The 27,124-nt window shown below is 40.8% G+C and overlaps 3 protein-coding genes across 6 annotated transcripts in view; all 3 read right to left on the reverse strand.

Annotated features, from left to right (window-relative positions):
- vimr2 (vimentin-related 2) overlaps nucleotides 1-1,221 on the reverse strand; it is a 16,954-nt gene extending 15,733 nt beyond the window's left edge. Inside the window, exon 1 of the mRNA XM_034598168.1 lies at nucleotides 1,094-1,221. The gene's annotated coding sequence lies outside the window, so the exon portion shown is untranslated. The remainder of the gene's footprint in view (nucleotides 1-1,093) is intronic.
- ocrl (OCRL inositol polyphosphate-5-phosphatase) lies at nucleotides 136-18,404 on the reverse strand. 3 transcript variants are annotated; one of them, XM_034598150.1, is made up of 24 exons: nucleotides 17,881-18,404; nucleotides 17,257-17,337; nucleotides 14,715-14,806; nucleotides 13,483-13,521; nucleotides 13,034-13,147; nucleotides 11,084-11,278; nucleotides 10,704-10,947; nucleotides 10,163-10,336; nucleotides 9,968-10,069; nucleotides 9,745-9,859; nucleotides 9,497-9,613; nucleotides 8,872-9,053; nucleotides 8,393-8,504; nucleotides 8,098-8,207; nucleotides 7,812-7,947; nucleotides 7,566-7,676; nucleotides 7,085-7,250; nucleotides 6,414-6,649; nucleotides 5,648-5,671; nucleotides 3,815-3,934; nucleotides 3,231-3,315; nucleotides 2,742-2,869; nucleotides 2,480-2,591; nucleotides 136-2,310 (listed from the first exon to the last, which is right to left on the reverse strand). In XM_034598150.1, exons 1-24 carry the CDS (start codon nucleotides 17,919-17,921, stop codon nucleotides 2,186-2,188), a joined length of 2,961 nt encoding a protein of 986 aa, XP_034454041.1. In that variant the 5' UTR covers nucleotides 17,922-18,404; the 3' UTR covers nucleotides 136-2,185. The 3 variants fall into 3 exon arrangements, with proteins under 3 accessions (XP_034454041.1, XP_034454042.1, XP_034454044.1); XM_034598151.1 differs by lacking the exon at nucleotides 5,648-5,671 and having other exon boundaries at nucleotides 17,257-17,336; nucleotides 17,880-18,403; XM_034598153.1 differs by lacking the exon at nucleotides 17,257-17,337 and having other exon boundaries at nucleotides 17,928-18,401.
- Nucleotides 18,405-18,897: 493 nt separating this feature from the next.
- On the reverse strand, nucleotides 18,898-25,856 carry si:ch73-335m24.2 (protein eva-1 homolog C). 2 transcript variants are annotated; one of them, XM_034597995.1, is made up of 8 exons: nucleotides 25,700-25,856; nucleotides 23,167-23,372; nucleotides 22,964-23,087; nucleotides 21,396-21,548; nucleotides 20,970-21,113; nucleotides 20,813-20,884; nucleotides 20,629-20,709; nucleotides 19,090-20,015 (listed from the first exon to the last, which is right to left on the reverse strand). In XM_034597995.1, the coding sequence occupies exons 1-8, from the start codon at nucleotides 25,794-25,796 to the stop codon at nucleotides 19,630-19,632; spliced, it is 1,263 nt and encodes a 420-aa protein (XP_034453886.1). In that variant the 5' UTR covers nucleotides 25,797-25,856; the 3' UTR covers nucleotides 19,090-19,629. The 2 variants fall into 2 exon arrangements, with proteins under 2 accessions (XP_034453887.1, XP_034453886.1); XM_034597996.1 differs by lacking the exon at nucleotides 20,629-20,709 and having other exon boundaries at nucleotides 18,898-20,015.
- Nucleotides 25,857-27,124: the final 1,268 nt, after the last annotated feature.

A 27,124-nucleotide genomic window follows, 5' to 3' on the forward strand; every position in this document is an offset into this window, starting at 1 on the left:
CTAACTATAGCGTGAACATCAGCCGGCAACGATCTCACATGCACCTGACGAGTGAGCCCCAAAACCCATCTAACAGTTGTTGTTTTTCTTAAGGAAGCAGTGACACGGACAAAAAGTGTTGCTCAGGAAAACAAATCAGCTTTATACATAGTTTTATTTCTGTTAAATAAATTAAAAGTACCAAAAACTCTGAAAAGTTGAAAACAAGTGCGAGTGTTTCCTTGCGTACCTTTAAATTGACCTCAATATTTCTGATCAGAAACAAAAAAAGACAAGAAGCACAATGAATACACACAAATACATCAGTTGATACAGTGGCATACGACAACACTTACAATCTGAAGTTATTGATTATACTGATTTTTCCATTTGACATGTTGAGGGCAGAATGTCTGACAAAGCGAGTAACTGAAGGGCCGCTGTATACATCGCTTCTCCCAAGTTCTGAATCTCCAGGATCGTTCCCGTCACACCTGAGCCACCTTTTGGTTAAAAGCTGGTTTCAAAGCTTGCTTCAGTTAAGACCAATAGAGAAGGCTTTTCCTTTTAAGTGCCACGATTGCCAGAATTGTCATATTATGTCATGTGCTCGCATCGTCTCCGAGGATAAGATATCGTGACGCAGAGTTTCTGGAGTGTCTGAGAAGAAAACCGCCGGCATCACTACGTTGCAGAAGATACTGAGAGAAGTAAATTAGTGTCACGAGTGTGGTTTTGTTTTTGTCAACTGGGAAATCTAATGCTGACATCTCTTTGGAAAAAAAGAGGAAATACTGGTCATGTTAAAGAGGAAATACTGGTCATTATACACAATGTAGAAGTTCCTTTTTTCAATAACCAGGACGTTTTTTGCAACAGCGATTGCAGGCAAAAAAATCCCTGTGGCACAAATGAGAAAGCTGCACAAAGACGGGCTGTATCCTGCAGAGTAATGAGCCATTAAATCTTGCACATAGAAAATGTTGCATCACTTAAAGCAAGTACTACTCATGTGGTTTGAGTGTTGGCATCACACAGGCATGAAACTATGAAGGATGAGCTTCAGGATGTGGAGGAAAAAGACGTAAACAAACACAGACATTAAGATTACCACCTTCATGACAAACATGACGGACTGGAGACACCATCACAGACCTGCACCACCACACCAACGGCCATATGAAACAACCACAGCAGTATTTACACCATTTAAGACCCCGAACACCACAGAGCGTCACTCTTGATTCCGGTCAACCAGGAAGTTAGTTGGTGTGTTAACAGACGTGTTTTGTAACTCAGCAGGAACTGGCCAAACGAGATGAGGGGCTCACAGCTGAAGTTACAAAATAACACACACACACACACACACACACACGAAAGAGTTTTCTATAACATGATGATTAAAAATATGAATATTTCCATTGAACCGAGGCAGAATTAAAAACAAACTGTAGTATGACTCGAAATCTTTTCACATGGTGCAAACTTGGAAGAAAACAATATATAAATAACAGTTAAAACATGACGGACATGGCAAAAAAAAGAATTATCTTGGTTATCTCAATGTTGTCCCCTCAAATAAAATGATGATTGTCATGATTTATCTTAAGCTTAAACATTCTTTGTTATAGATTTCCACAATTATGCTCTTTATTTACTTATTTATATCTATTTAATGCTTTGATTAGTGAACAGCGATCAGCGACAACATTAAAACATTTCACTGGTTTTAATTTCATAGCCGATTGTTGTCCTTAAATTCAGTCTACTTCTTAAAACGACAGGAATTTCCTTTTCTTTAGTGTGATTGAGTCTTTTCCTTAGCATCTATGGATACATAGTGTTTTTACATTCATACCTATAACTATTCAGGGGTTAATTTGGCATGAGCACCGACCTACAGGTCCTTTAGGTCATCTGAAAGTGCAAAGGCATCAGTCCAAACCTCTGCCCAGTTCTCCAAAATCCAGTGATCGGTCAGACTGTGGGTGAAGATATGACACTTGATAATGTCGTCCCAGTCCTAAAGTCAGTCTGTGGTTCCTCTTACATGAGAGTTGTGTCAGGTGTGGTCTCCAAAAAGACGACAAAATACCAAGTGGGTCATGTGACACAGTCCTATGGGTCCAGGTCCTGTGGCAAAAGTTAAGTCAGGTAGAGTTTAACTCCAAACCCTACGGATGCTGTGAGGGAGTCTTGACCTTGTTTACTCCTCGTCTCCGGCCATGAGGAAACCCAGAACAAAGTCGATGGCTTTCTGCCGCTCGTGTGACGTCTGCCTGCTGACCAGGTTGGGAGGTGGTCGGATAAGGAGGCTGGCAAAGAGGGAGGCTAGAAGACAAAAACAATCAACAAAGAATATTAGCGATAGAGTTTTTAACCTTGTCATCTATTACTTTAAGTACATTAATACAATATCATATGTTCTCTGTAATCAGTAGTGTCACTATAAGCACGCATTCAAAGCAGCATACGTGGGATTTGTTTGTCCATGTCATACCTATGAGGCTGGCTGTCAGGTTGTTGTTGTGCGCGTGCTTGAGAAGTTCCTTCAGAAAGGCCATTAAGTAGCGGAACACGTTGCGGTGAGCCCGGGGCAACTGGGAGATCAACTGGGATTCATCAAAGTGAAGACAGATTGGTCATATAGAAGAATTCACAAAACAACAGCTCTTTACAGCCACACACAACACAACTAAAGTGTCTTCTTATTGACTATAAATCGTATTTTGCAGTGTAGAACAGAACAGTGATCGCTGCACCTGTTTGCAGAGGCGGCTGTCGTGAGCGCACTCGAGGCACCGTTGGTAGAGCTCATAACAAACCACTGGTTCTGGCACCGCCTCCAAGAAGATCAACAGAGCCTCGGCCACAGAGTGGTTACAACCGGCTGTGTGACGAGTTAGGGAAGAATAAGAGAACCTGGGGCCCGGTGAGGCCCCTGGATAACACATTTTAAACCTGGTCATCTCCAAAGCCTCTCTCATATTATCTCATGTAGCTTTTAACATTTGCACAGCCTGAGACATTGAGAAATAACCTTTATCACTCAAGCTGGACACGACAAGGTCATATTATTACTGTTATTACCACAGTCGCGCTCACCCACTCATAATGACCAACACGCAACAGGCTGCCTGTGAGCGCTCACTTGTTTTTTGTTTTATTTTACATTTGTTCTCTATGTGATTGTAGAACTGGGTCTTGGTGAAATCTGGGTCAGCGTGAAGCTGCTTGATAAATGAGGATACGGATGGAGTCGGGGATGCTGGTGTCCAGACAGTCGATGATGCTCTGCAGCTCCTCTTGCAGGCCTGGTGTCTGGAACAGGTCCTCCTGAGAGACGCACAAAGACGACACGTGGATATTTTAACACAGCTCTCACTATAACCTACATAATGCGTGTTCAGACACAAAGTGAGTTTAGAGGTGGCGGGATTACATGCAAAGTCAGTGGGAAGATGTGGTTAAGGCAGCGTGAAAAGAGTTTGTGTTTGTGTGGTGTTGATAAAGAGGATATTATGATATGAAATTATACGTTCTAGAATTTTAGGTCAGTTATTAGACATTTGTCATTTGGTGAATTTAAGAATAAATGCAACCAATCACTAAACACAACTCTTACTCTTCTGAGGAAAATAAATTGAGGAGGAGACAAGCACGACTCCATCTTCTTAAAAACAAAACTAGACTTAAGCTGCTTTCAGACAAGCACTGAGGAACGCACATTTTCCTGAAATTTTCTGGAGGGGCTATACTTGAGAACGCAAATGTCCGAGTCAGTTTTATTTCCTCTGAGTCTTAAACCTGTGCTGTTCGTCGTGGGGCTTCTCACCTGATCACAGGACTTGGTGAAGAGGTGGTTGACCAGGATCCACACCTCCTTGGGGATCTTTAGAGGTTTGTCCTCAGTACTTGCACCATCCACCATCAGGAAGCTCACCTTTGACTTTTCCTGGCAGGAGACAATTCAAACATGATTTACATTGACAAACTATAGCAAGGACATTCGATTATCTCCTGGAGTAAGACCCCAATATTTCCCCCATTTATTCATTACAGGAAAAATGATCTGAATTCACGAAATTACACTCATACTATGTGATTCAAACTGCTTGGATCAAGTGTAACAGAGACTACTAGAAAGACTGCACATGACTCATCTGATCAATTAGTGATGGAGACGGAGCAGCAGTCAGATCAAGATTATCTCTGGGGTCTGGAGACTTGGAGTAGAGCCATTTTACTAAGAGCTGGATATCACATTCTTTTTCTCTCTGCAAATGGATCCCTGAGACTCATTAGAGAAGTCAAAAATAACCCCAGCTGAGGCTGCACATTAGAGGCAGCACAGACCGGAGAGAGGGCCTTTAATGCTGGATGGCGCTAATATGCAGAACTAATGTGATAAGTCTTCAACACGTTTTAACACCCAAAGCTTTTCTTGTGATCCTTAAGGATAGTTACAGTCTGGTGAATCGTCCAATATATTAAACTGTTACGTTGAAAAGAAATGGGGAAAAATGTCTCTTCCCAATGGCTTCGTGTTTACTCATGCAGCGATTTAATTTCAGTAATAACTGTTGAAATGGAAGAAGAGACATGTTGTTAGGATTCATACGAGTGTCTAAACTGAGCTGAACAGATTAATACTTCTTCTCATTAGCTCTAATCATGTGTATAAAGGAGCAATGTGCCGTGAGGGTGACCTGCTGTGAAATGAGATTGTGTGCGCGTGTGTGTGTGTTTCTAACTTCAACTGGACTGGACTACCCTGTCCTCAATGGGCGAGGGGAGATTTAATGGGTGACTGATCCACACACGCACAGATTATAACTAAACTGTCATGGTCTGGTCTGTGATTGCCTGCGGGTTAACAATTCCTGCCCTTGTCAGCTTTCTGGAATGTGGAGTGAGTGGGCAGTGTTGCGGTTTTCAGATGAACGTGTACACTCCAGTGTGCATTGTAGCTGAATAGTTAAACACTTTATGAAGGATGCTTTCATTCTTAGTCACTCTGCAAGAATCACATGAGAGGTTTGATATCACTGATGTGTCTGTGTTCTAAAATGGAGGTGATTAGCATAGTTCAGGCTAAAGACTCGAAGCAGAGGGACAAAGTTAGCTCGACTCTCTCTATAGTTAAAAAAAATACAGAGAGTTGAAGAATAAAATCTGATTCCCTCTGTCCTTCCTCAGATAATGCAAAAAAATTGACATCCAAGATTGGATTTCTTGTTTCACTAGTGCCTGAAGCAACACAGGCTGTTTTACCACAGGACCATTTTGAAAACACCAGTTGAATGAGTTGTGGGAATATTTGACTTTTAGATATTACTTGGGTCACAGTTTTCCTCTGATTTGCTGTCTTACGTTAGCATTAAAGACTCCCAACTCTCCTAATATTGGGATCAAACTTCTTATCTAACTACCTGAAAGCAAAATTTACAGTGTGAATTCGCCGTAATCAAATTTTTTGCTTGTTGGGTACCAGAATTAGTGGCCCAACCATTTCTTAAATATTTCTACTGGAGTAGATAAAAGCGAAAGCTTCACATTAACGTGTCAAAGCCTGCACTGAACATGAACCACACAAGTCTTTGAACTGAGTTGATATTGACTCGGTTTTGACTGATCACATAGATGAAAATCAGTATTAATGTTTTACCTTTTCCATGTAGCTGTCCTCTCCCTGAGCAAGAAGTCAGCCCACAACCACAGTGAAGAGTTGGAAAGGAATAATCAAGGCAAGTAGAGGCAATGAAGGGAAACAAAAGAAGAAAGAACAAAGTAGATAGCAATGCTACGTATAAACACAGAATCAGAAAGGTGGACAGATTATGAATTGCTTTTGCATAAATCAACTGATCTAATAGGAAAAGGGAACAGTTTAGAAGAAATAAGAGCAACGATTGATAGTAGAACTATATCCCAAGGCTAAATCAGATTAAGTCAAAAAAGCATGGTGGAAGAAGACAGAAGTGTTTATGTTAAAGCCAGAAGAGTCTATTTATAAGAACCAGGCTAAAGTGGATCTAACCTGAGTCAGTTTTCCCTGTTCTTTAGGAGCTCCCTTCCTATGTTTGAGCCACTTCCTCATTCCCCTGGCCCCTCATGGCCAGAAATATACAGGCTGAGGCATTTTGTGCTCTCCACATATAGGCTCCCTCTCTCTCTCTCTGTGACCGAGTTTACCCTGAGGGAGTGAACAAGTCCTCGCGTGTGCCTGCTCAGGTTTCAGGTAGTGAATAGCTCCGGAGGGAGGAACCGCCATCAGCATACAATCTGAACTAAGCTGCTCTGAGTACAGGAAGATTTGTGTTTAACAATCAGGGTTTCAACTAATCTGAGAAAAATATGCCTTTGTTGTTCACTAATCCAATCACTTTTAAATTATGTCCCATGTTGTGGCTGCTGGGTTAGCTTTCCCTCACCAGGTCAATGAGTTTGGTGATGGGAATCTCTCTGATGGGCTTCTTCATGCGGCACAGAGTCTCCAGCGAGGTGCCAAAGCAGCTGGGCAGGTAGTTGCCGGAGATGGTAATGAAGTAGTCCTTGCCACGGTCCAGATGGAGCACCAGAATGTCCTCTATGGAGTCCTCTGCAGAGTTCAGCAGCGTGACCGAGTCTTTACTGACGTACACCTCCAGAAAAATCTCCAGGGTCTCAGCTGGTCAGGAAGATATATCAAAGGTTCACAGAGAAACTTTCTAAGGAACATATTGAGAACATTTTCATAGGAGCTGCCTCTTCATTCTGAATTTATCACAAACTAACTGAACATTATCTTGAAAGAAAACATGCATATTTTGAAACATGCCTTATTTATCATCCCCTGTGCTTATGAGTACAAAAACCAAGAGAACATTAAATTGGCCCACTCAGGATTAGTGCATAAACCTTCACAACATTCAAAATAACCCCTTCGGTGATAAGCTTAGGACATGTCACAGGACAAATCTGTCCTTAAGACTAAATCTATAAATTTATAATTTCCCTTATGCATTTCAATATAGTTTTACAAAATATTACATCACCATTGTTGAAAATGTGAGGTAACGAGCCAAAGAACAATGAAAACAAAGGAATTAATGACAGGACTTACAGGGCTCTAAGAATCCTTCGCTTGGCTCGGCACGCAGCCAGGATTTGCAATATTGTGAGTCATTGAGTTTTGGGATGAAGGCGAAGTGGCAGGGGACCTGCCCGTCGTTGGTTATGAGGAAACGCTCCTTTTGAAGCTGCCGGAACTTCACATTCTGAAATGCAAACTAAGGGACATAAAATAAGAAGAAACATTAATAACTAAGCCCAGCAACCTCCTCCTACATATTTTAAGAGAAAGTGACAGACTATTCTGGTTATTAGCCTGATATACACTGCTCAAAAAAAATTAAGGGAAACTCAATCGTCGCAGTATATAACCAAGTCAGTTAAACTTTTCAATGAGTGGATGATTTCGGTTTCCATCGACCATTGTTAAGTCATTTTGTCCTTTTCTTTTAGCAGTGTATATGACCTGAGGAGGAAATATAACACAGGCCATGAGTATGATGAGCACACATGTTTGAGGACGTTATTCTTACCTCTCTCTGGCTCAGAGATACAGATGGAAGGAAATCATTCTCCATTCTGTCCATCACTCGAACAATCTCCTCAAACACCTTTTTGTGTCGCTTCTCATTTATAACTTTTACCTGGTACACAAACACACAAGTCCTATTTATTGATTTTTATCAATAAAAACACATTTTATTACATCAAAGTCCTGTGAAAATTGTTGATGTTGCATGTTTTAACTAGTTTTTGTATTTGACAACATAGCCTCTTACCCCGACAGTGAAGAGGGAGCTGACGGGTTTGTGGTCACTTGTTTGCAGCTCCATGCAGCTTCGGTATTTGAGCTGCTTGACATTGTTGCCCCGCCAAAGGATCCTGTCGCACCAAGCCGGGACACGGCATTTCCCACTGCAGGAAACAGTTGTGATTTTAGAAGCAAAGTCAGAGGTGAGACACGGGACTGACGAGCAGTACTGCTGACTCTGTGTTACTGTAACGATAAGGCTGGAAAAAGCTTCTTCACTCGCAAACAGATAGAACAGAGGGATGTGTTTTTACCTTGAGTCCCATCGATCTGTTTTTGGGTCGTACTTGTACGTGGGCATGAAGTTAATATCTCCCTCCATGAAATCTGTGAAGGCTCTCTTCGTCTGCCTCTGAATGTTCAGCTAAACATTAAAAGAAGCAACATTGTAAAGCGTTAGTTACTGTTTACAAACTACTGTTTACTCAGACTGTTACTGCTTTCTTGCTTCAAGTTTACCTAACTGAGGTGGCATGTTTTTTTCCCAGCTGTTGCTTATCATTGCACATCAAAATAGAGAAAACACACTGATCTGGATAAGAGATTCACCTGATCAACCTCCTGAAGCTTCTTTAACTCATTCTGTGCAATGAGCTGTTTGACGTCAGCAGCATCATACATGAACAGGCGATAATTCAAATCCCCGAGCCAGATCACTACACTGAAACACAAGAGGAGACAGAGGTGGCTTAAAAGAACAGAATTACAACAACAACACTGTAGTGAATATAATTTAACTCAAACAATAAAATGTTGTCAAAGAGAAGTTTACTCTATAAATCATAGTTGTAAAGCTACTGAAAACAGTAACTCTGATTAACTTCATGTTTATCCGAATTAAGAACAATTTATCATAGAATTCAGTTTTATTGCAGAATGTTGAACAAAACACTATAAACCACAAAAATTCAGTTACAGCTCATGTTGAAAAAAAAACAAACAACTGATGACACAAACCAATGAGTGTAAAATCAGACATTAATCCAGAGCCATGTTCTGACTCTGGACATCATTAACAGAGAACTCACTCGTGCTTGACGATATTGAGAGGGGGGTGTTCCAGTAAGTGGAAGGTCATGCGGGCACATATGTCTTTGTAGTCCTGGTTGCGGCGCTCAAAGTCTTCCACGTGTGCTGCTAGATGAGAGTTTACGATGCAGAAACTCGTGTTGTGGAAAACAAACCTCACAGCCACGCCTCCTTTGTTCCCCTGAGAGAGAAAATGCATAGTGTTTTTATCATGGCTGTGAGATTGACATCCACCAGCCCCTTATTTGAATATAGGGAAACTAATACAGGAAATAAGTCTACGTAAAACGTATTCAAAATAGTTTTCGAAATTTGTTCTGAAAACAAAATGACTACAGACGGATGTTGGGGGAATAAGAACATTAAGGAGGGGGTAATAATTTCAGTCTTGCTCATGTGTTTGTTAATTACCAGGATCTCCACAAACTTCCAGTGATATTTTCTGAAAAGTTAATTATTTGTGTTTGGTTCTGCTCAACATGCAGCTGCAGATCCAGCTAAACAAATTTCTCATCAGCCCCTGCACACAAATGCCAAACAACAACAAAGCATAGCATTTTTTCCCATGTGGCTATGATCATTTTGTATTTTGATGCAGTCAGTTAAAATTTAAGGTGAACGAACCATTTTCCCCATGATTCCAGTCCCCACATGCTCTGCAGCCACTTCTTTAATGTGATTTTTGTGAGTCTTTTTGACAAAGACCACAAGCATCATCCCAACGAGTCGTATGATCCGGACCTGCAGACATAAAAAAATTAAATCATGTTAGGGCCTATTCAACGTATGTTCTGTCCTACTTAAATGAAAACCATATATTCATCAATACGACAATAGAATGTACTCGATATGGAGACATTTCTTTTACCCACCCTCTTGTACTTGGCTTTCGGGTGCAAACTTCTCTCCACAGCTTCCACCCACAGCTGCTCCTTGGACGAGTCCATGTAGAAGAAAGCTTCAGTGCTCAGGTCCAACTCTTGAAAACTAAAGTCATAAACAAGTCACCATATTGGTTGTTATTTAATCAAGAAAAGAAGCCAGCTTTGTACGACTACTAATCAGGAAACTGATGTATGATTAATGGTAACTGACCCCAGAGCATATATATCAGGAGGTTCTGTGTCACAGGAGAGCCATGGCTCCAGGGTGCTGTCTGGAGACTGACCGTTCACGTTCCATGTACCTGTGAAAAACCTACAGACAGGACACACAGTGAAGGGTTAGGGGTGGCAGGAGCAAATACAAAAATATAAAATCATACACATAGAATAAATATGCTCCGCTCACCTAAATGTTTGGATGTCCACATACTCATTCTCCTTCTTGCCCAGACGGTGTTTGATGAGGTATTCTCTTTGTCCTGCCTGGCTGGAGAACATGGTCTGCCTCATGCTGTTGGTGGTGGGGCTCTCACACCAAGAAGGTGGTCTGTCCACACGGTCAAACCCAGACCTAAAACTACTGAAATGGAAAAAGTAGGCATTATTTAACACCAGCAAGACTTAGGACAGATTCCACTTATGGACACAGAGCCTTCTGAGCTGTGGTTACAGTGGCTTTGGAAAGTATTTAACCCCTTTTGCTTTGTGCACTTTGTCTTGTACAGTTAAAGCTAATGGGATACATTTGGCATTTTGCCTATCAATATATACTGAATAAACCATAATGAAAAAGTCTAAATATATTTTAGACACTTTTTGGGGGAAAGACATAGTATCTGAATACTTTCTGAAGCCACTATATGAAATGTAAACAATTTTAACTAATTTAAAATACACTTGCAATGACCAGTTTCCGTTGTTTCTGCTGTTTTGACAAGTGAACTTACTCTGGCTTAGTGTTAAAGGAGTTCTCTTTGGCCTGTATGGAGACAGATCTCTCTTTAGGGACTGGTGCAGGAGGCAGAGGATTGGATGGAGTGTAAGAGGCTTTGCGAGGAGGCAGAGGGGGAACAGGAGGAGGCTCCCTGGTGGCAACCATGCGATTCTGGTGGTTCTTCTTTTCCTCCACTTTGAGAGCGTGGTTGAAGCTGTCTTCAAAGCCAAAGTCTGAGGCAAGCGACTGAGCTGGATCTTTAGAAATAGCAAGTTCAAAAATACAGTATTGAATACAACAGAAACTAAGAAATTATAACTAAAAGGTTATATTTAGAGCTTTGTTTACACAGAAGCTATAATATATACACAACAGTCTGACTCTGTATGTTACCTGTCTTAGTCTGATTTGTTGTAGTGCTGTTGTGGTGGTTGGGGGGCAGTGCAGGGGCAGGTTTGGAGGGGTTAACTCCAGAGCCCACAGGGTTAGCAGTCTTGTTTATTCTTTGTGGTGGGATGGGGACTGGACCCCTCGGAGTCGTTGGGGCTAGGGGCTCCATCGCTTTTGGTTTTGTGACTTTCGATTCAACTGTGAAGATTAAACAGCATTGTCAGAGGAAATAATCCAGCTTCAAACCAACCGTACTCAAGCAGTAGGAACATCTTCCCAGGAATTATCTTAAAATGCATAGAAAACAAACAATATGGGTGCAAAAGCCTGCTCAATAAAAGATATCCTGAAGCTACATTTAAATATAAGATACATTACAGTTTACTTAGGCAAACCCACATCCTGTTTCAGCCATCCTGTCACTGTAAATATGATGTCAGATGAAAATGAGCCAACACCCAGAAGCACCATGTTGTCATTACAGGAAGTAGGGAGTTCCAGCGAACAAGTGACTATTTGAAAAAGGGCACGGCTCCACTGCTGTATGACAGAGCAACAACAAATATCACAGTATCACAGTATGCTCACAGTATGAGTTTCCAAATGAAGTTTTGCATCATTACTATGCAATTGTATGAAGTATGTTTGTTCACAAGTCAGTTTCCTCCAAATTAAATAAATTAAGCCCTTAATTATCAAATATCATTCATATCAACGTGTTCATATTTGCATGTGACATAATTAATCATTATTTATTCTGGCCTGCTACAGTATCAACATTTCCAGTCCAATTACTTTTAAGATCAAGAGAATATCTTGAAAACACTTAATACATTAGCAGACTAAATATGCCTAAAAAAGACGTGGACCCAGTGGTGTTCAGTGACATTTGAAGATAAGCATGCAGGATGTGATTTAGCCGTTTACTACACAAATGACAGGACTTAAATGAGAGCAGCACCAAATCTCTCTTAAATCTCTGTCTCATGATTTGGTGCTGTCTGTCTTTCCAATGCTCCAAGTCGTTCTCCTCTATTTGCTGCACACATTTGAACTGCAAATGCATCAAATGTACAGTAGAGAAAAATGACCTCATATTCTGCAAAATATTTACCATTATCTTGGCAGTGAGATACTCCAGTTAACCCACACCTCTATTAACAGGACATTTTCTGTGATCCCCCAACTCCTCGCTGGCACGCTATGACCAAGGAGAATAGCCACTAATGTGACTTGATAATATACAATGTCATCTGCTCCTTCACTTGCTACTACTACATTCTACATTCAGTTTCTCCTGTTGGGCGGAACAGATCAGATATTTGATTTGAACCGCCATCCCAGAGATAAGCGGCAACCTGCTAAACCACCTGAGGCACCCCCCCCTTGCGCTCGACCAACAGTCAAAGCTGAATCCCAGGAAACTTGACAAGCACAATTGACTGCATGCAAAATCTGTTACGCTGCTCTGAGATTTAAGAAGTACCCCTTCCACTTCCTTGTTGTTATAATTGAGGTCTATTTTTTAGCTTGAACTAGTTATGCACTTGTCTTGTTTGTCCTGATGCCAGATCACTGCGTAGGACGTACAGAAGAAAACACCAACCTTGCCATATGTGCCATTTATTTTCATCAACCAACTGAACATCCGACTACTATGAATTTTGTCATCATTCACTGGACTCACTGCCATATCAAAGGATTTCAGTGGGAAGAAAAAGTTGATAAACATAACTTATTCTTTTGAAGAGAGTCAGTTACACAGATACAACAAATGAAGGCATGTCACATTTAAAAGCAGATCTCATTTCAAAATCACCAGCCAATGTGGCAGGAACACAGAGGAAATCCACGAGTGGTGTAATCCACCCTCTGTAAATGAATGTTACATGAGTGATTAAATAATTAATCATCCAACTGCTTTGGTCTGTTTGACAGACAGTGGAGTCTTACCTTGCTGCTGAGCACTCTTCAGCTGGGTCAAGAAAGTTTGAGTCCGATCATCATCCTGTAGTTCCAACAGCAGCTCTGGGGCTTTTTCGCCTTTAATTCGTACCCTGACAAAAGCTTGAGATGGGAACAGAAAAAACAAAGACAAACACACATGTTAGGCACCTTCAGACTTTGCAAATACTGACTGTCTAGAAAACAAAGCAAAGTGATTTAACAGTGAACCATTTCAGCATTCTTTCAGAGCGCCCTGGCGACTCAGGGCCGGCCTCTGCTACTAAATAAAGACATTTATCTGAAAGCATGCTCTAAAAATGTAGGATGGTTGAATGGGGGCTTTGTTGCTGTGAATGCCAATTTTAAGGACCAAAACATAACCTGACCACATGACAAAAAGAAAATAGGAAAAAAATAGGAATTATTTAACCTAAAAAGAGATTAAAAGTACTTACAATTCACCGAGAAGTCAATAAGAAGAGCTTCGTCTGCTTCTGAAATGAAAAAAGAACAAGAGCTCAAACGGAGCCGTTGTGGTTCAAAGGTCTGTGGTAGTAATCTAGAGGTGTTATAAAATATTTCAACAGGTCATGTGTTGATTTTTGAATTTTTTTCTTCCAGGTGCAAAGGAAATGCTTCCTGCGGCTTTGCTTGTACACCTCTGAGCCATGACCCCAAGTAAACCGTAACACTACTATGCATCGGGGTCAAGAATGTGAGGCCACAGGCTGGACAGGAATCACAAACATCTCACAGAAGAAGAACAGTTTGTAGCAGCTGGCAACTTTAAATATCTTGAACATTTGATTATACTGTACATACATGATATAGTTAATGTTGTCAGTGTTTCCCCTACTACTGCCTTGGGGGGACATTTGGGACAACAACTCATATGACGTTAACCAAATGTCTAAAAGTCAGTCCAATCATCAGCTTTTTCTTTTAAAACACATGCAATCTGCTGAGAGTGGTGAGGCTGCTGGTCTCTGCTGTTGATAGCAGCTAGTCCGGACCACAACACTAGCAGCTCTCCTGGTGTTACAGCTACACTTCACAACAAGAACAGGAGGACAGATCTTAAAATGTGTCCTGAATCTGTCTTCTGTAATCACTTTGGATCAGATTTCACTTCCAAGCTCTATATGCAAATCTGCACACATACGTCATTTCTGTTGACCATGAGCAAATTATGTTGGCCGATTTTCAGGATGTGTCGGTTGACAATGTGTTTGTGACTGTGTCGAAATCTGTAGCAGGTCAGAGGGCGTCAGCTTAGTGGGCTGTCCTTGATATGTGGCCCAGGATTGGTATTCCCATTGTTAAAAGAATTTGGCCACATGCGTCCTGAACCCCTTCTGGATATCGTCTGAGTGATCAGATCTCAAGACGCATTCAGGACGCATTAGGTAGCGTTCAGACCTGAACTTACTCAAGTTGGATGTTAATAACAGGTCTGAACAGGGTCCGAGAGTAAGTTCTCCTCCTGACTCAACAAGTCTGATATAGGAAAGGTTGGGAAAGGTTAATACTAAATGAAACTCAAAACAATCTTGCAAACTGTGAAAAAACTGTTCAATCTGCATCTACAGAACAAGAAAATAAAAATAAAAAACCTCCCCCCCAAAAAAGCAGACAACCTCGGCAAAACACAGATTTTGATATTGAGGACAAGAAAAAAGACACATACCTCGAACTATTTCAAAGTTCCCATTGATGGGTATAGACAGCTGAGGGACTGGACGAGACACGACAGCGTCAGGGGTGGCCAACACACCCAATCTGGATGAAAACAGCATAGACTCTTACTTAACATCAGCTCTGGGGTGTTTTCAAATCATTTAAGACAAACAAGAAAATCATCTCAAAGACAAAGACAAGACAAACAAGCTGCAGCTTAGCTTCTTCCTCACTACAGGCAATCTCTTTCAATTTAAATTGTGTTTCATGCATAAAATAAGTGAATATGGGTACATGTAATACATGGATTAGATTATACTATCAAGTGATTACAATAGCTTTCAGAAATCCTACACATGCTCACATGCAAAAGTCTGATTTAGTTGAATTAGCAGTTCAGTTACTTTAGTTGTAAAAGCAAACGGTGGCACAAAATGAAGTAACATGCTGATGAAGCTAAAAAATCCACTGAAAGAAAGTGGAGCACGATGAGAGGAGCTCAGCTTCAGGTCGTTAACCCAGCTTCAACTCTGTGATAAGGGTTAACGTAGGCAGGATCATATTTCCTTAACAATGACTGACAAACAACCAAGGTCCGTGTAGCACACTGGGCACTACCCACACCTCCCGTCCATTTCACTATTCATTACTTCGAGAGGAAAATGATTCAGCCTTGCTGCAATAAATGTGTCAGAGCAATTTACAATTACCCAGAATGAACAAGGGCCCTTCTGATGATGTAAGCTACACGACAACCAACCCTTCCTTCTCAGGGCGGTGGACAAAATAGAAGAAAAGACTTAGAATACAGCAGCCATGGATTAAATAAGAATATGGTGGCTTATGATGTCCAGTTTTAACTGAGAAATTCATGTTGTTTCAGCTTTATATATATTTTTGAGGTGATCATTTTTAACTTCTATTATCTGTCCTCTTTGAACTTTATTGTCAACACACAGTTGCAAACAGAATAGTCTCGGAAATCTTAACAATAAAAGCCAACATAAGAAAAACTGCCCTGGCCAAGAAGACAGGTGATCACAAGGACATCCTTTTGGCATGAAGACACTTAATGAGATCATTAATTACCAATACAAATATAGAAGCAGACAGTTTCAACAGATACTGTCAGATTTACATTCGTTTTATTGCAGGGCTGTTATATCTGATAGCACCTGGTTTCACCATTTCCCCTGTCAGGACTGCTGCCAGGTTTAGTATGTGTGGTTTTAACACAGTTAGCTGAGCACAAAGCTTGTGTGCCCATGTGAGTCTCATTACAGCCCAGGACTAGCTGAGCTGGCTACTGGTGGGACTAATTGCTTTCTCCCTCATGCTACAGCTACAAACAGTGTCGTCACCCACAACACACTCTTTCAAATAAAGAATTATTAATAAAGCTAAAGCTGACGAAAGAACAGTATTGGGGTTTTGCGCATGTGACTAACGCATAAATCCCAACTAAGAGCAAATCTGATTATCTGATTATGCGTGTGCGTGCATGTGTGTAGGTAGCTCCCCCCATCAGCTGGATGACCAGGGTTAAAATCCTTTTTATGCAACACTGAACCAAAATCACTACAGCTCCATGGTCAGCACTGCCTTGGAGGTGACTTTCTGATTTGTTTCAGTCGCTTGGGGGCTGAAAAAAGCGAAATACTGCAGTTTTGGTAATTTTCTAATACAGCGTACATCATCTGATTGAGCAAGAGGAACTGACTCCAACAGCATAATGCATATCTAATATAAAAATATATTCATTAGACAAGACAACCAACGCTAAAACACTATACTATCGAAAATCATCTCCTCTATTATTCAGTGTGGTGTCATCATGTTTCTAAGTGCTATAGGCAGGACACTGGAGTTGCTTTAAGTTCTCAACAAGGTCCAACCTCTTATCCAACAGGCTAATGTGAGGTCCTGGGCATTTAACCTCGAGTGGGGGGTCCTTTACACTTTTGAGAGTCACTGAGGGGCACATGTGAGTCATTGCATGATTGGGCGTTGAGTTGTCTTGGGAGCAATCTTAATATTTAGTTGTGAGTGGCTGATGAATGGAGTTGTTTAGTGATGACTGCCAGCTTGACGTAGATGAAGCTGATGCATTCCAGATGAAACGTCTTCGAGAACTTCAAGCAAGTCCAGTTTCCGTACTGCACAGCACTTTAAAACGCCATTACCAGGAAGCCGACCAACACGGCCTTATCGTCGTAAACACCTGACTGATATGCTAATGCAGTTTGAGTTACCTCCAAACAAGTTCATTTGCATTTTAAACGCAACATTTCCATTTGACCTGAAAGCAGCAGAGCCATTTGGTGCATGATAATGGGAGACTTGATCAGATTTAAGACATTTCCAGGGGAGCAGGCCTGACACTTCAGATGTACGACCGCCACCAACCAACATCAAACACGTAGCTGTCAAAAACCCTGATTTCTTCACAATTAAGCTGATGATCATCTAAAAATCTAAGTCATCTCACTAGCTTAAACTACGGCTTGACAAAACAACACACACGTTCAGTCACCAGGTTCACTGATACTTACATAAACTCTCCATTGCGCTCAATAAGTGACAGTAGTCTGGACTCCTTCTGGCCAGACCTCAGCTCCTGACCTCTCACAGTGTGAGCAGCACAATCAAGGAATTATTGTGGATGAAGATGATAAAGACGCTTCGGACACATCACAACTTAGGTGTCCTGTATTATAATTTTTTTTTAAAGAACCATAGGCAGGTGCGTCACTGTCATTCTGAAGTTAGTATTGTGTGTGGTTAGTGTGGAGATATTCAGAACTGGAGATCTCTGTGAGAAGAAGCCATGCTCATTGGAAATCATGATGCAAATCAATGTGACAAAAGAGAAAAGGCAGCTGATGTAAATAAGGTTAAACTGAATGATGACGTTATTGTGGATCATCAGGAGCAAGTGTGTTCATTTGATGGCTGCTCGTGGTGGCATGGTTTAGTATGGAGTTGAAATAAAGAGGGAACGTGTATAAACATTCAGGTGGATTAATTCATTAGTTTCAGTGTTAGCTGCTAAAATACAAGACCAATGGTTTCAGATTAGCCGAGTTGCTAACATTAACTGTCGGCTAACATTGGCTAACTCCAGCTGAAACACACGAATAAAGAATAAGGTAACTTTAATTCCAAAAAAGGATATTGCCAAGCATTCCTCCTCGCTCATTCCCAGAGCCGTGTCCATTCTTACCGAGGTGTTACGATACGTTTATCAGTGTCTACAGAGACTTTCGGTCGGTTCAGTCCGGACGAGGCGGCCGGAGAAAGTTAAATCCACACCGGGCGCGGCGGCGGCCTTTCCGGTGTCACAGTCGCTGTCTGAGCGGGTGGATGCTAACGCTCGTTAGCTTGTTAGCCAGCTGCTGTTGTTGTTGCTGGATGTGATCACAATCTCCAACGGAGCCGAGAAGTCTTAATGCCCCGGTGAGGGAGCGTCGCTCAGCCGGAAAGCTCCAGGCAGCTCCGCCGTCTTCTCGTGTGTTCCGCGCGGTGTCAGGGAGCAAGCTGGTCGGACTACATAGTCAGCAGCGAGCAGTGGGTTTAGCACCGCGGCGACTGGACACAGTTCGATGCTGGGAGAATTCTCTCCCTGCCGAGTTCTCCAGCTTCACCGCCGGCAGGTTGAACCGAGGTATGAGCGTCACAGCGCCACCTTGCCCCTCGGAGTGTGAACGCAGGACTGAGATCAATTCTTGTGCCAGCTTCCTCCAAGATCACACACCATTACAAGCTTAGACTGTATATTAAAAAGATTACAACATACAACTGAATTAAAGAAAATTAAACAATACAGCATGAAGAAGAAAAAAGAAAAAAGTGAAAATTAAATTAAAATGTATTAAGTGTATCATTAATAAAAATAAGAATATAAAGTTAAAGCATCCTCCAAAGTTAAGTTCCATGTACAACTCCTCCTCTGCAACCTTGGGCCACATTAGTCACAGCTCCATATGGGGTTATTTACTCTGCAGAGCTGGTTTTCTAATGAGTTCATGTTTTAATTTCCTCTTAGAGATACAGTACATGAGGCATCTTAAAAGAAAGTAATAACATTCACCGCGGGATAACCCCTGAATTTACTTAAAACAAAATTTCTACATTTAATACTGTTGGCCCCTCAGAGAGGCTGTCAGACAAGATTGAATATTTCCCATTCAGATAGTATCCCACACATTTAATTATTAAAGTTTACAAGCAATAAAAGTTTCATCATCGCACTTATACAACTTTCTAAGTTACATTGCAATAAACTGTGACCACTTTATTAGGTATACCTGTACAATTTAATGCAATACAACATCACTGCCATGCTATTTCTCTTTAAAAATCACAATATGTTCAGTTTTTGGTGACACTGTCACAATTGTGAAAATTCAGTTTATAACTGAGGTCATATAGTTACAGATGGCCTTGTACTGGATCACGTTATGGTGAGATGTTTTCTGAACTGTCATTTATATTTACAGCACAGCATGAGCTCAATGCTAAAATAAAAAGTTTAATTTAACACCTATGAAACATGTCAGTCATTAATGAGACAGAACAATTACATTGGTTTGCCCAAGGTGTACCTAATAATGAGGATACAGTGTATATACCGGCCAAACCATTTTTAGATCCTCCAACCAAGAAATACATTTAGCTCAGAGTTCATCTTTGACATTTGACCCATGTTATCAAATAAAATAGCATTTTAAATAAACTTAAAGAACAACTCGATTAATGTTAATTCTAATCATGATTAACCATGTATGTTAGAACATCATGTATTTGTCTCATAACCTTTTATGATGTTTTATGAACGACAGAGCACATTCATGAAATGTCTCCATTAGATTCAGGTTAATTTAAAAATAATTTCAACGTCTGTCTGAAAAGCTTCACGACTTCTGTCAGTTGTCGTAAGTTTGAATCTTGTGAATGGCGTAAGGGCTGGAGTCTCCACGAGGCCAAATGTCTCCGTTGGGCAGATCCCTCATCCGTTCCACCCCGCGATCAACCATCTCTACCGCCAACGTGGAGGGGCTGAAGATGTCCGTCGTGCGGTGGGATTTTGTGAGGCGACAGAAGGACGACGTGTCTGAGACCTCGTCGTCGTAGAGGTCCTCCATGAGCTCGTTGCGCTGTCTGCGAGACGCTTTCAGCTCATCCTTCAGGTCAGAGACCAGATCCTTCACATCTCTGACTAGTGTGGAGTGGATACCAAACAGGCAGAGCAGGAAAACCAGGCCAGCACAGATTCCAGAGACAAAGTACAGAGCCACTTTCTCTGGTAGATCTGGAAGAGAGATACAAACTGGTTTAATGTCAATGCCTTGCAGATCCTACATATAAAACCAGCTTGTCTAACTCCTTTCCAGGGCTTTCTGAAACACTAATCCACACTAATATTCAAACATTACACAGATATTGTACAAATCCATCTACAACACTAGCCTGTGGTACGTTATGATAAGATAAGCCTTTATTTGGAAATTAGCAATTTTCATTTAGTAAAATGATTTATCTGTTTAAGATATCAACAGTTCTCAACTGATGCAGAATGTAAACTTACCTTAAATATGAAGAAAATACAACAAATATCAAATAAGGTTTTCAATTGCATTACCAGGCCATGACATCATAAGTGTGACAACAAAAAAGGATTAAATGTTCCCTACGAACACTTACATGTGTTGAGCAAATTTCAATTTCTTTTTCTTATTGCATTGTATTGAAAGGGATTAAATAGGAAGAAAATGCTCTTGGTAATCTAAACATCTGTGGCATGCAAATATATATATTCAAATCAAGTAATTTCAAAAAATGTATTTGTGCAAAATGTGTGCAAGAAAACCTTTAAATCTGATCTACAATGATAAGAACTGTACATGCAGCCCCAATGCACATACCCCAGATTTTTTCAATGATCTCCAGACAGTTGGTAAAGAGCACGTTTTGAGGCCTGTAGGTGGGGCCAGTGTACCATCCACCTGCAGGTGAGAGCCTGGACTCAGACCATAGACTGTATATAAAAACCTCAGACACCAGTCAAACTCTGCTTTACGACCTGTCAACGCTCAGTCTCACTCTCACCGTGTGTGTAGTCTGAAATCAAGAAAGGATCAGTCGACCCTCGACCCACGTCTTCCAGAAGATACTGGGGAACTAAAGAGAAAACAAGATATTTTCACATGATTACTTCATTACCATATCACCTCGGTCACGAGCAGTAACTTCCCCTGTCACTCACCACAAGTGAAGGACACCCGCAGGTGCTTCCTGGTGCCGGGGAAACAGGGGTCACCAAAGTTTTGAGTATCGGCCAGGAGAGAACAGTTTGCTCTCCCATGACACCTGCGGGACACCTTCCTCAGAGCCAGTGCTGACAGACACTCTGCAATGAATGAAGATGGATCAATGAATCATTATAACAGAGAAATTAGTGTAATATTGTTAAAGTATCTGATCAACAAACAGTATAATCGAGATATATACACAGTTTTACCAGAATTTTACCAGAATTAATACTTCTTATGAATAACTTAGCAAATCTCTCATTGATGTAAACTAAAACGGATGAATAGGGCACAGGACTTATTCATTATTCTCCACCATGCAACTGAAGTTTGCTCCATTATTTGGCCATTAGATGGTTTTTAAGTTCCCTGTTTCAGACCCATGTCGTTGTGTGATCCAGGTTCCTGAGGACAGTAAGGACTTCCATGCAGCAGGTGTCCAAAAGACGCTGAGTAAATGGCGAGGACGGTCTCATTTTTACACACCAGCCTCAGACGCTCGTTTTCACACACAAGCCTTGTGCGATGGTGCTCTGAAAAACGAATGGTGTAAGTTAACCAGGAGGGACAGAAAAAAAGCAGGGACATTTGTGCTTGTTGTGTATTCATATTGCTGTGATCCTTCCAGGCAGCATGGTTTCTATAAAAAGCGGCCAATACAAGCCCTTCACAGATATACTTGATCAGTACCGGCCTTTACTTGCTGATATGAAAACTTTTATTTAACAGAATGAACAATGCAATGTACTTATGTTTATATTTAGCGTTGTAGATTTTCTTAATTAAAGTTCTATATATTCGGCTTTATTTGTGTTTTCCTTATCTTTTATTAGTCCTTTATTTATAGATTTTCGGTTAAACAGCACAATATCAGCCCTCAATTAAATGTCATTGTAATAAGGGTTTGATTGTGACATTTTAGGAATAATTACCAAATTAAAAGAATTATATTTATAACCTTACATCTGTCAAAGTTGTTGTTGTTGGGCTGGATGTGAGTACATCACTATGTGGTGTGTGGTTAGACAAATAAAGTCAATCAATCAATCAAATTTTATTTGTATAGCCCATATTCACAAATCACAATTTGTCTCATAGGGCTTTAACAAGGTGTGACATCCTCTGCCCTTAACCCTCAACAAGAGTAAGGAAAAACTACTTAAAAACCCTTTTAACAGGGAAAAAAGAATGTAGAAACCTCAGAGAGAGCCACATGTGAGGGATCCCTCTCCCAGGACGGACAGAAGTGCAATGGATGTCAAGTGTAAAGGAGAACATCAAGATAAAGGTTTTAGCAGCATTGATTAGGGTAAACATAAACATAAACATATATACATAAACATATATACATAAAGTAAGTATATAATAAAGTATGTGTGTTTCAGATGGTATCCAGTATGTGTGTGTCCCCAGAATACAACAGAACATAACATGAACATTGGAAGACAGTGACTCAAGATCATCTTTGCAATATATTTTTAGTCAGGACCATGATAAGGAGTTTTGTCGCAGATCTTATAATGGAGAGTAGAAACAGGAGGGATTATTTAGAATTTTGAAGAAAATATGACAATGATGGCACTGGTTAACTTTTTTTCCCGGATTTTTCAACCGTATGACATCAGCTTCCTTTTGCTCTGTTGTCATGAAGATGAACGAGATGGACAAGACGTCCTTAAAGTGAACTGGAACAGCTGATATCTCCATGATAACTGAGCACAATCAGTACCTTGATGAGGACATGTGATGTGGTTAAAAGAAAAAGGAATCTCGAGTTTCTATTCTTTTGTCAAACTTAGTCGGACTATATCCAAGGTCACGAATAACCTTGCATGCAAACAAATAAGGGGGAAAAAATCCTCATATTGAAATGCTGGCACCCTGTTCACCATGTGTGAATATGTGTGTTATTCTCCACATATTTGTTATCGGGAGCTCAGTGTCCTACCTGGTCTGCACTTGTAGGAGACGAGGAGATACTTGCTGGTGAGTGGACAGGGGTCTTGTCCAAACACTGCACTGAAGACAGGGATGTGACAGGAACGTCGATCCTGACACTCTGACAACACTTTCTGCAAAACCAAGGAAAAAATGTTGAACACGCTCACCTGCAGCCACACACCCAGTTGACATACATCTCCCAGTAATTACATCTATAGCAACCGGTGAAGTGCACGCTGTATCCTCGTCCACACTCGTGTTTGTGTTTGCAGAGGGACATAAATGCTGATAAGGCACTCGTCGTCCATAGAAAGCAGACAGGACGGCCACAGACGTCCTGGAGGGACACTCGATGACGAGTGTGCTCCCTTCACATGCATGAGCCGTGTGGTTCTTCAGGATTGTGTGAAGATATCCTGAAAGAGAGCATCAGGCGACATAACTTTATAACTGTTCAATAGTTTATGAACACGCCACTTATCAAGCTGGGATTTAAATTGACAATTTATAGAAAAAACTAAAAAAAACTAATCTAAAATACAATGTTTTGACTCATTCAGCAGCCAAAAGGACATACTTTCTACTGAATTGAATGTTTCTATTTCCCTTTCTACCGTATCAAATGTGTTGCATTTGCAGGTTTATTTGCTTCCAGCTCATCAGTCTTTATGTTTAAGCCTTGGATTACATTCTTTCTGTGAAATGAAGCCCTGATAAACCCGTTTGTTAAGTTTGTTTTTATTACCATTGTGTTTGCAATATATACTTATACATCTTCCGCTGCAGGCTACAACAATCATTTCTACCACACCTTGGTTAAGAAGATGGTGACTAATAAGCATGGTCATCTCAGGTGTTTATAAATAAAAAAGTTAAAGAGAAAAGGTTAGTTGCACTTATGGCACATTACATTACATTACATTACATTTTATTTAGCTGACGCTTTTATCCAAAGCGACTTACAATAAGTGCATTCGACCATGAGGGTACAAACCCAGAGCAACAAGAATTAAAGTACTATTTCTTCAAGAAAGCCAAACTACAAAGTGCTATAAGTAAGTGCCATTTAAGTGCTACTAAATTGTTAGGTTAAACTTTTAATCAAAGGTATAGTCGGAAGAGGTGAGTTTTTAGTTTGCAGCTGTGTAAACTAAAGATGTGTAAACTTGCTGCTGTCCTGATGTCATTGGGGAGCTCATTCCACCATTTAGGAGCCAGGACAGTCTGGGTGGGGGCTAACACAGAATTGTCAACGGTAACTTTGGTACTCACTTAAATATAGCACTTTGTAGTTTGGCTTTTTTGAAGCTAATTGTTCGTACATGATTCTTGCTGTTCTGAGTTTGTACCCTCATGGTTGAATGCACTTATTGTAAATCGCTTTAGATGAAAGCGTCAGCTAAATGAAATGTAATGTACAGTTCTACTTCCTGCAGTACTGTATTGTCTTAATATCCCATTTGAGGCTGTAGTTTTTTCGACACTGCCTTTGTACAGACAAAAGTTGGGGCATGAATTGTTTGCTTTTAACTTTCAGGCTCTTCAGTTAACCAGCTTCTTAATCCCTGAATATGACCTATTTTCTATGAAATTTACATAATTATTCAGTTTTTGGTGACCCATACCTAACTCTACCTTAGCTTTAACGTTACCATGGACAGTTTGCTTCTTGTCTTTGCACTTTTTGATGTTGTTCACTGGACTTGAAAAATGTAAATGTCAATAAAAAACGTGACAAATTTGGGAGTTCTACAGCTATAACAATAGCAATGCAGGCATACAAACCCAGTGAATAGTCACCAATGTGTTGCTATTAATAATACAAAGGCTGATATCTAATCTCTAACGCAGCAGTTAAATGTGTCACCTAATTTAAGTAAAGACATAAGTATAACTCCTGTTTGACTGACGTCAGTGATGCGACAAGAGTTTCATATCTGATTTATAACCAACAAGGCTGTTATTTTCCCATGTAAGTGAAGTTTAACTGACAAGTACTCTATTACGCTATTATTACATACGTACAGGAACACCCATTGGAGGGTAGACTGACATAATAGTAGGATATAAAGTGCTCCATTGTTCACATTGCATTTTTTATGCCGTCAGTGGGTGTAGCCGTCCAAGAAAATTATTTGGACTATGACCAAACTCACAAACGTGCACGACAATGAAATACAGACACTGAAGTCAGTCTACCCTCCCATGGGTGATCCTGTACGTGCCCATCTATATGTATGTGTGTGTGTGTGTGTGTGTGTGTGTGTGTGTGTGTGTGTGTGTGTGTGTGTGTGTGTGTGTGTGTGTGTGTGTGTGTGTGTGCGCAGTTTAAAGCTTCGTGGAGCAGATGCGAGACAGTACCAGGCGCTCACTCACAATGAACTATTATTAGGCCCCTGAGAGGCTGCAGCCACATGAGGTTAGACAGAGAGATACACTGTTCACAATAGTAGTGTCTAAAATAAAAATAACTATAATGTTATGTCAGAAGTCCAACCATCAAAATAGCTCAACTCATAAACTCAACTCAACTGTAGATTATCTATCAGTGAGGGAGTGAAGACCTAAGTTCATACTGGTCCCTCAGACTGAGCTGCACCAGCTGTTTGCAAAGCAGGATGTGCACATAATGTTGAATGTCTTCCTCTGCAGAACTGTCGCAACCTTAAAAGTAACAGCTCAGCATTTTGATTTTCTCTAGAACAGGAACAGATATTGATGTAAAAAAGAACAGAGCACTTACGAGAGAAGTCGGGAGCCGCGTGTGCGGTGTGTGCACTCAGAGTCAGGAGGAGAGGTAGGAAACAGAAAGACCAGCGCAAACTCCATGGTACTGTCATCGTGCGTATCCAGCATGACAGACCCCCAGCATTTGTTGTAATGTGTTGTTGTGCAATTGACTGCCTGGGAGATGGTGATCAGTGGGTCAATGGTGCCATTGTCTTTAAAACCGCCCTCCTTTAGCAATAAAAAGATCAAATCCAGTGCTGCTTTGGCCGCTTGAGATGAGAAATCAGATGCTGATGCATTTACATCTTTCTTTGATGAATATCAGCGTAAATATACAATGCAGAAATAAAGTTGGAGAAGTTGTGAAATTAAAGGCAGAAATCTCCTGCACAGTATCATCACTTTCTTTATTTAAACAGAAACAAACAAAATTGTGATAGAACTTTAGCCATTGAACTCTCAACATGAAACAGAAACATCTTCGTTGAAAGTGGATGTGCATGAGGATGATGTAATTTTGTCTGTTCTGAGTTAAAACGTTTGCTAATGAGAGGCCAGAGAGTTGTGCAGCCACAATGGGAGCGCGGCTGTCTTGTTCCTTCCAGCGACTCCAGTTAGCTTAGCTTAGCATGAAGCCTGGAACCACAGGAAACAGCGACGATGGCTATGTTCAAACGAACAACTCTGAAGCTCTGATTGACACATTGTATCAAATTTTTCTTAACCCAGACACAAAGATACATGTAAAAATAAGAGTATATGATATTTTCCATGTCAAAAAAGGTTAATCATAGTTATAAATATTGAAATATATAGATGGCAAAAAAAAAAAAGAGTCCTTGTATTGTCCATGTCTCGTTATATCTGACGAAAGAATGGAGACTGTGTAAAAGTTATTATTATTAAAACTTATGGTTTCCCTTTTGTCCATCCAGCCATCATCTCTATAGCGCTTGTCCTGAAGCCAATCCCAGCTGACATCCGGTGAGAGGCGGGGCACACTCTGGACAGGTCACCAGCGTATTGCAGGGCCAACGTATAGAGACAGTTTACACTTACATCCACATCTACCAATCAATCTAACTCTATATCGACATGTCTTTAGACCGTGGGAGGAAGATGAAGTATCCAGGGGAAAACCCACGCAGACACGGGGAGAACATGCAAACTCCACACAGAAAAACCCCCACCGAACTTTGGAACAAGGAACCTTCTTACTTCCTATTGAGAGAATTCAAAATGTCTGTTGTAGAAAAGGGCCTGTTTCAGGAGATGTATTTGTTGGAGCCTTTTGTTGATTAATTAGAGTCACTTGATCTTGAACCACCGGGTAGTCAGGTTAGCTTTTTCCCCTAAAATCCCCCTCATCACCAAGCTCCTGCTTTGTACTTAACTCACGGGGGAGTGGCGTCGCCCTTCTCATCATCATAGAAAGAAA

Source organism: Hippoglossus hippoglossus, chromosome 10, assembly GCF_009819705.1.
Source record: "Hippoglossus hippoglossus isolate fHipHip1 chromosome 10, fHipHip1.pri, whole genome shotgun sequence".
NCBI lineage: Eukaryota > Metazoa > Chordata > Actinopteri > Pleuronectiformes > Pleuronectidae > Hippoglossus > Hippoglossus hippoglossus.

What these genes read in the sequence shown, in the direction of transcription:
- si:ch73-335m24.2 (XM_034597995.1), bottom strand. Translation starts at nt 25,796, where the DNA reads ATGACAGTACCATGGAGTTTGCGCTGGTCTTTCTGTTTCCTACCTCTC. An exon ending in CTCCTACAAGTGCAGACCAG is followed by an intron (nt 21,549 to 22,963) that starts GTAGGACACTGA and finishes TTCGTTTTTCAG; the next exon opens with AGCACCATCGCACAAGGCTT. An exon ending in TGGATCACACAACGACATGG is followed by an intron (nt 21,114 to 21,395) that starts GTCTGAAACAGG and finishes CATTCATTGCAG; the next exon opens with AGTGTCTGTCAGCACTGGCT.
- ocrl (XM_034598150.1), bottom strand. Translation starts at nt 17,921, where the DNA reads ATGGACACGGCTCTGGGAATGAGCGAGGAGGAATGCTTGGC. An exon ending in TATCTCTGAGCCAGAGAGAG is followed by an intron (nt 7,251 to 7,565) that starts GTAAGAATAACG and finishes TATGTCCCTTAG; the next exon opens with TTTGCATTTCAGAATGTGAA. An exon ending in CAGCATCCCCGACTCCATCC is followed by an intron (nt 2,870 to 3,230) that starts GTATCCTCATTT and finishes CTCGTCACACAG; the next exon opens with CCGGTTGTAACCACTCTGTG.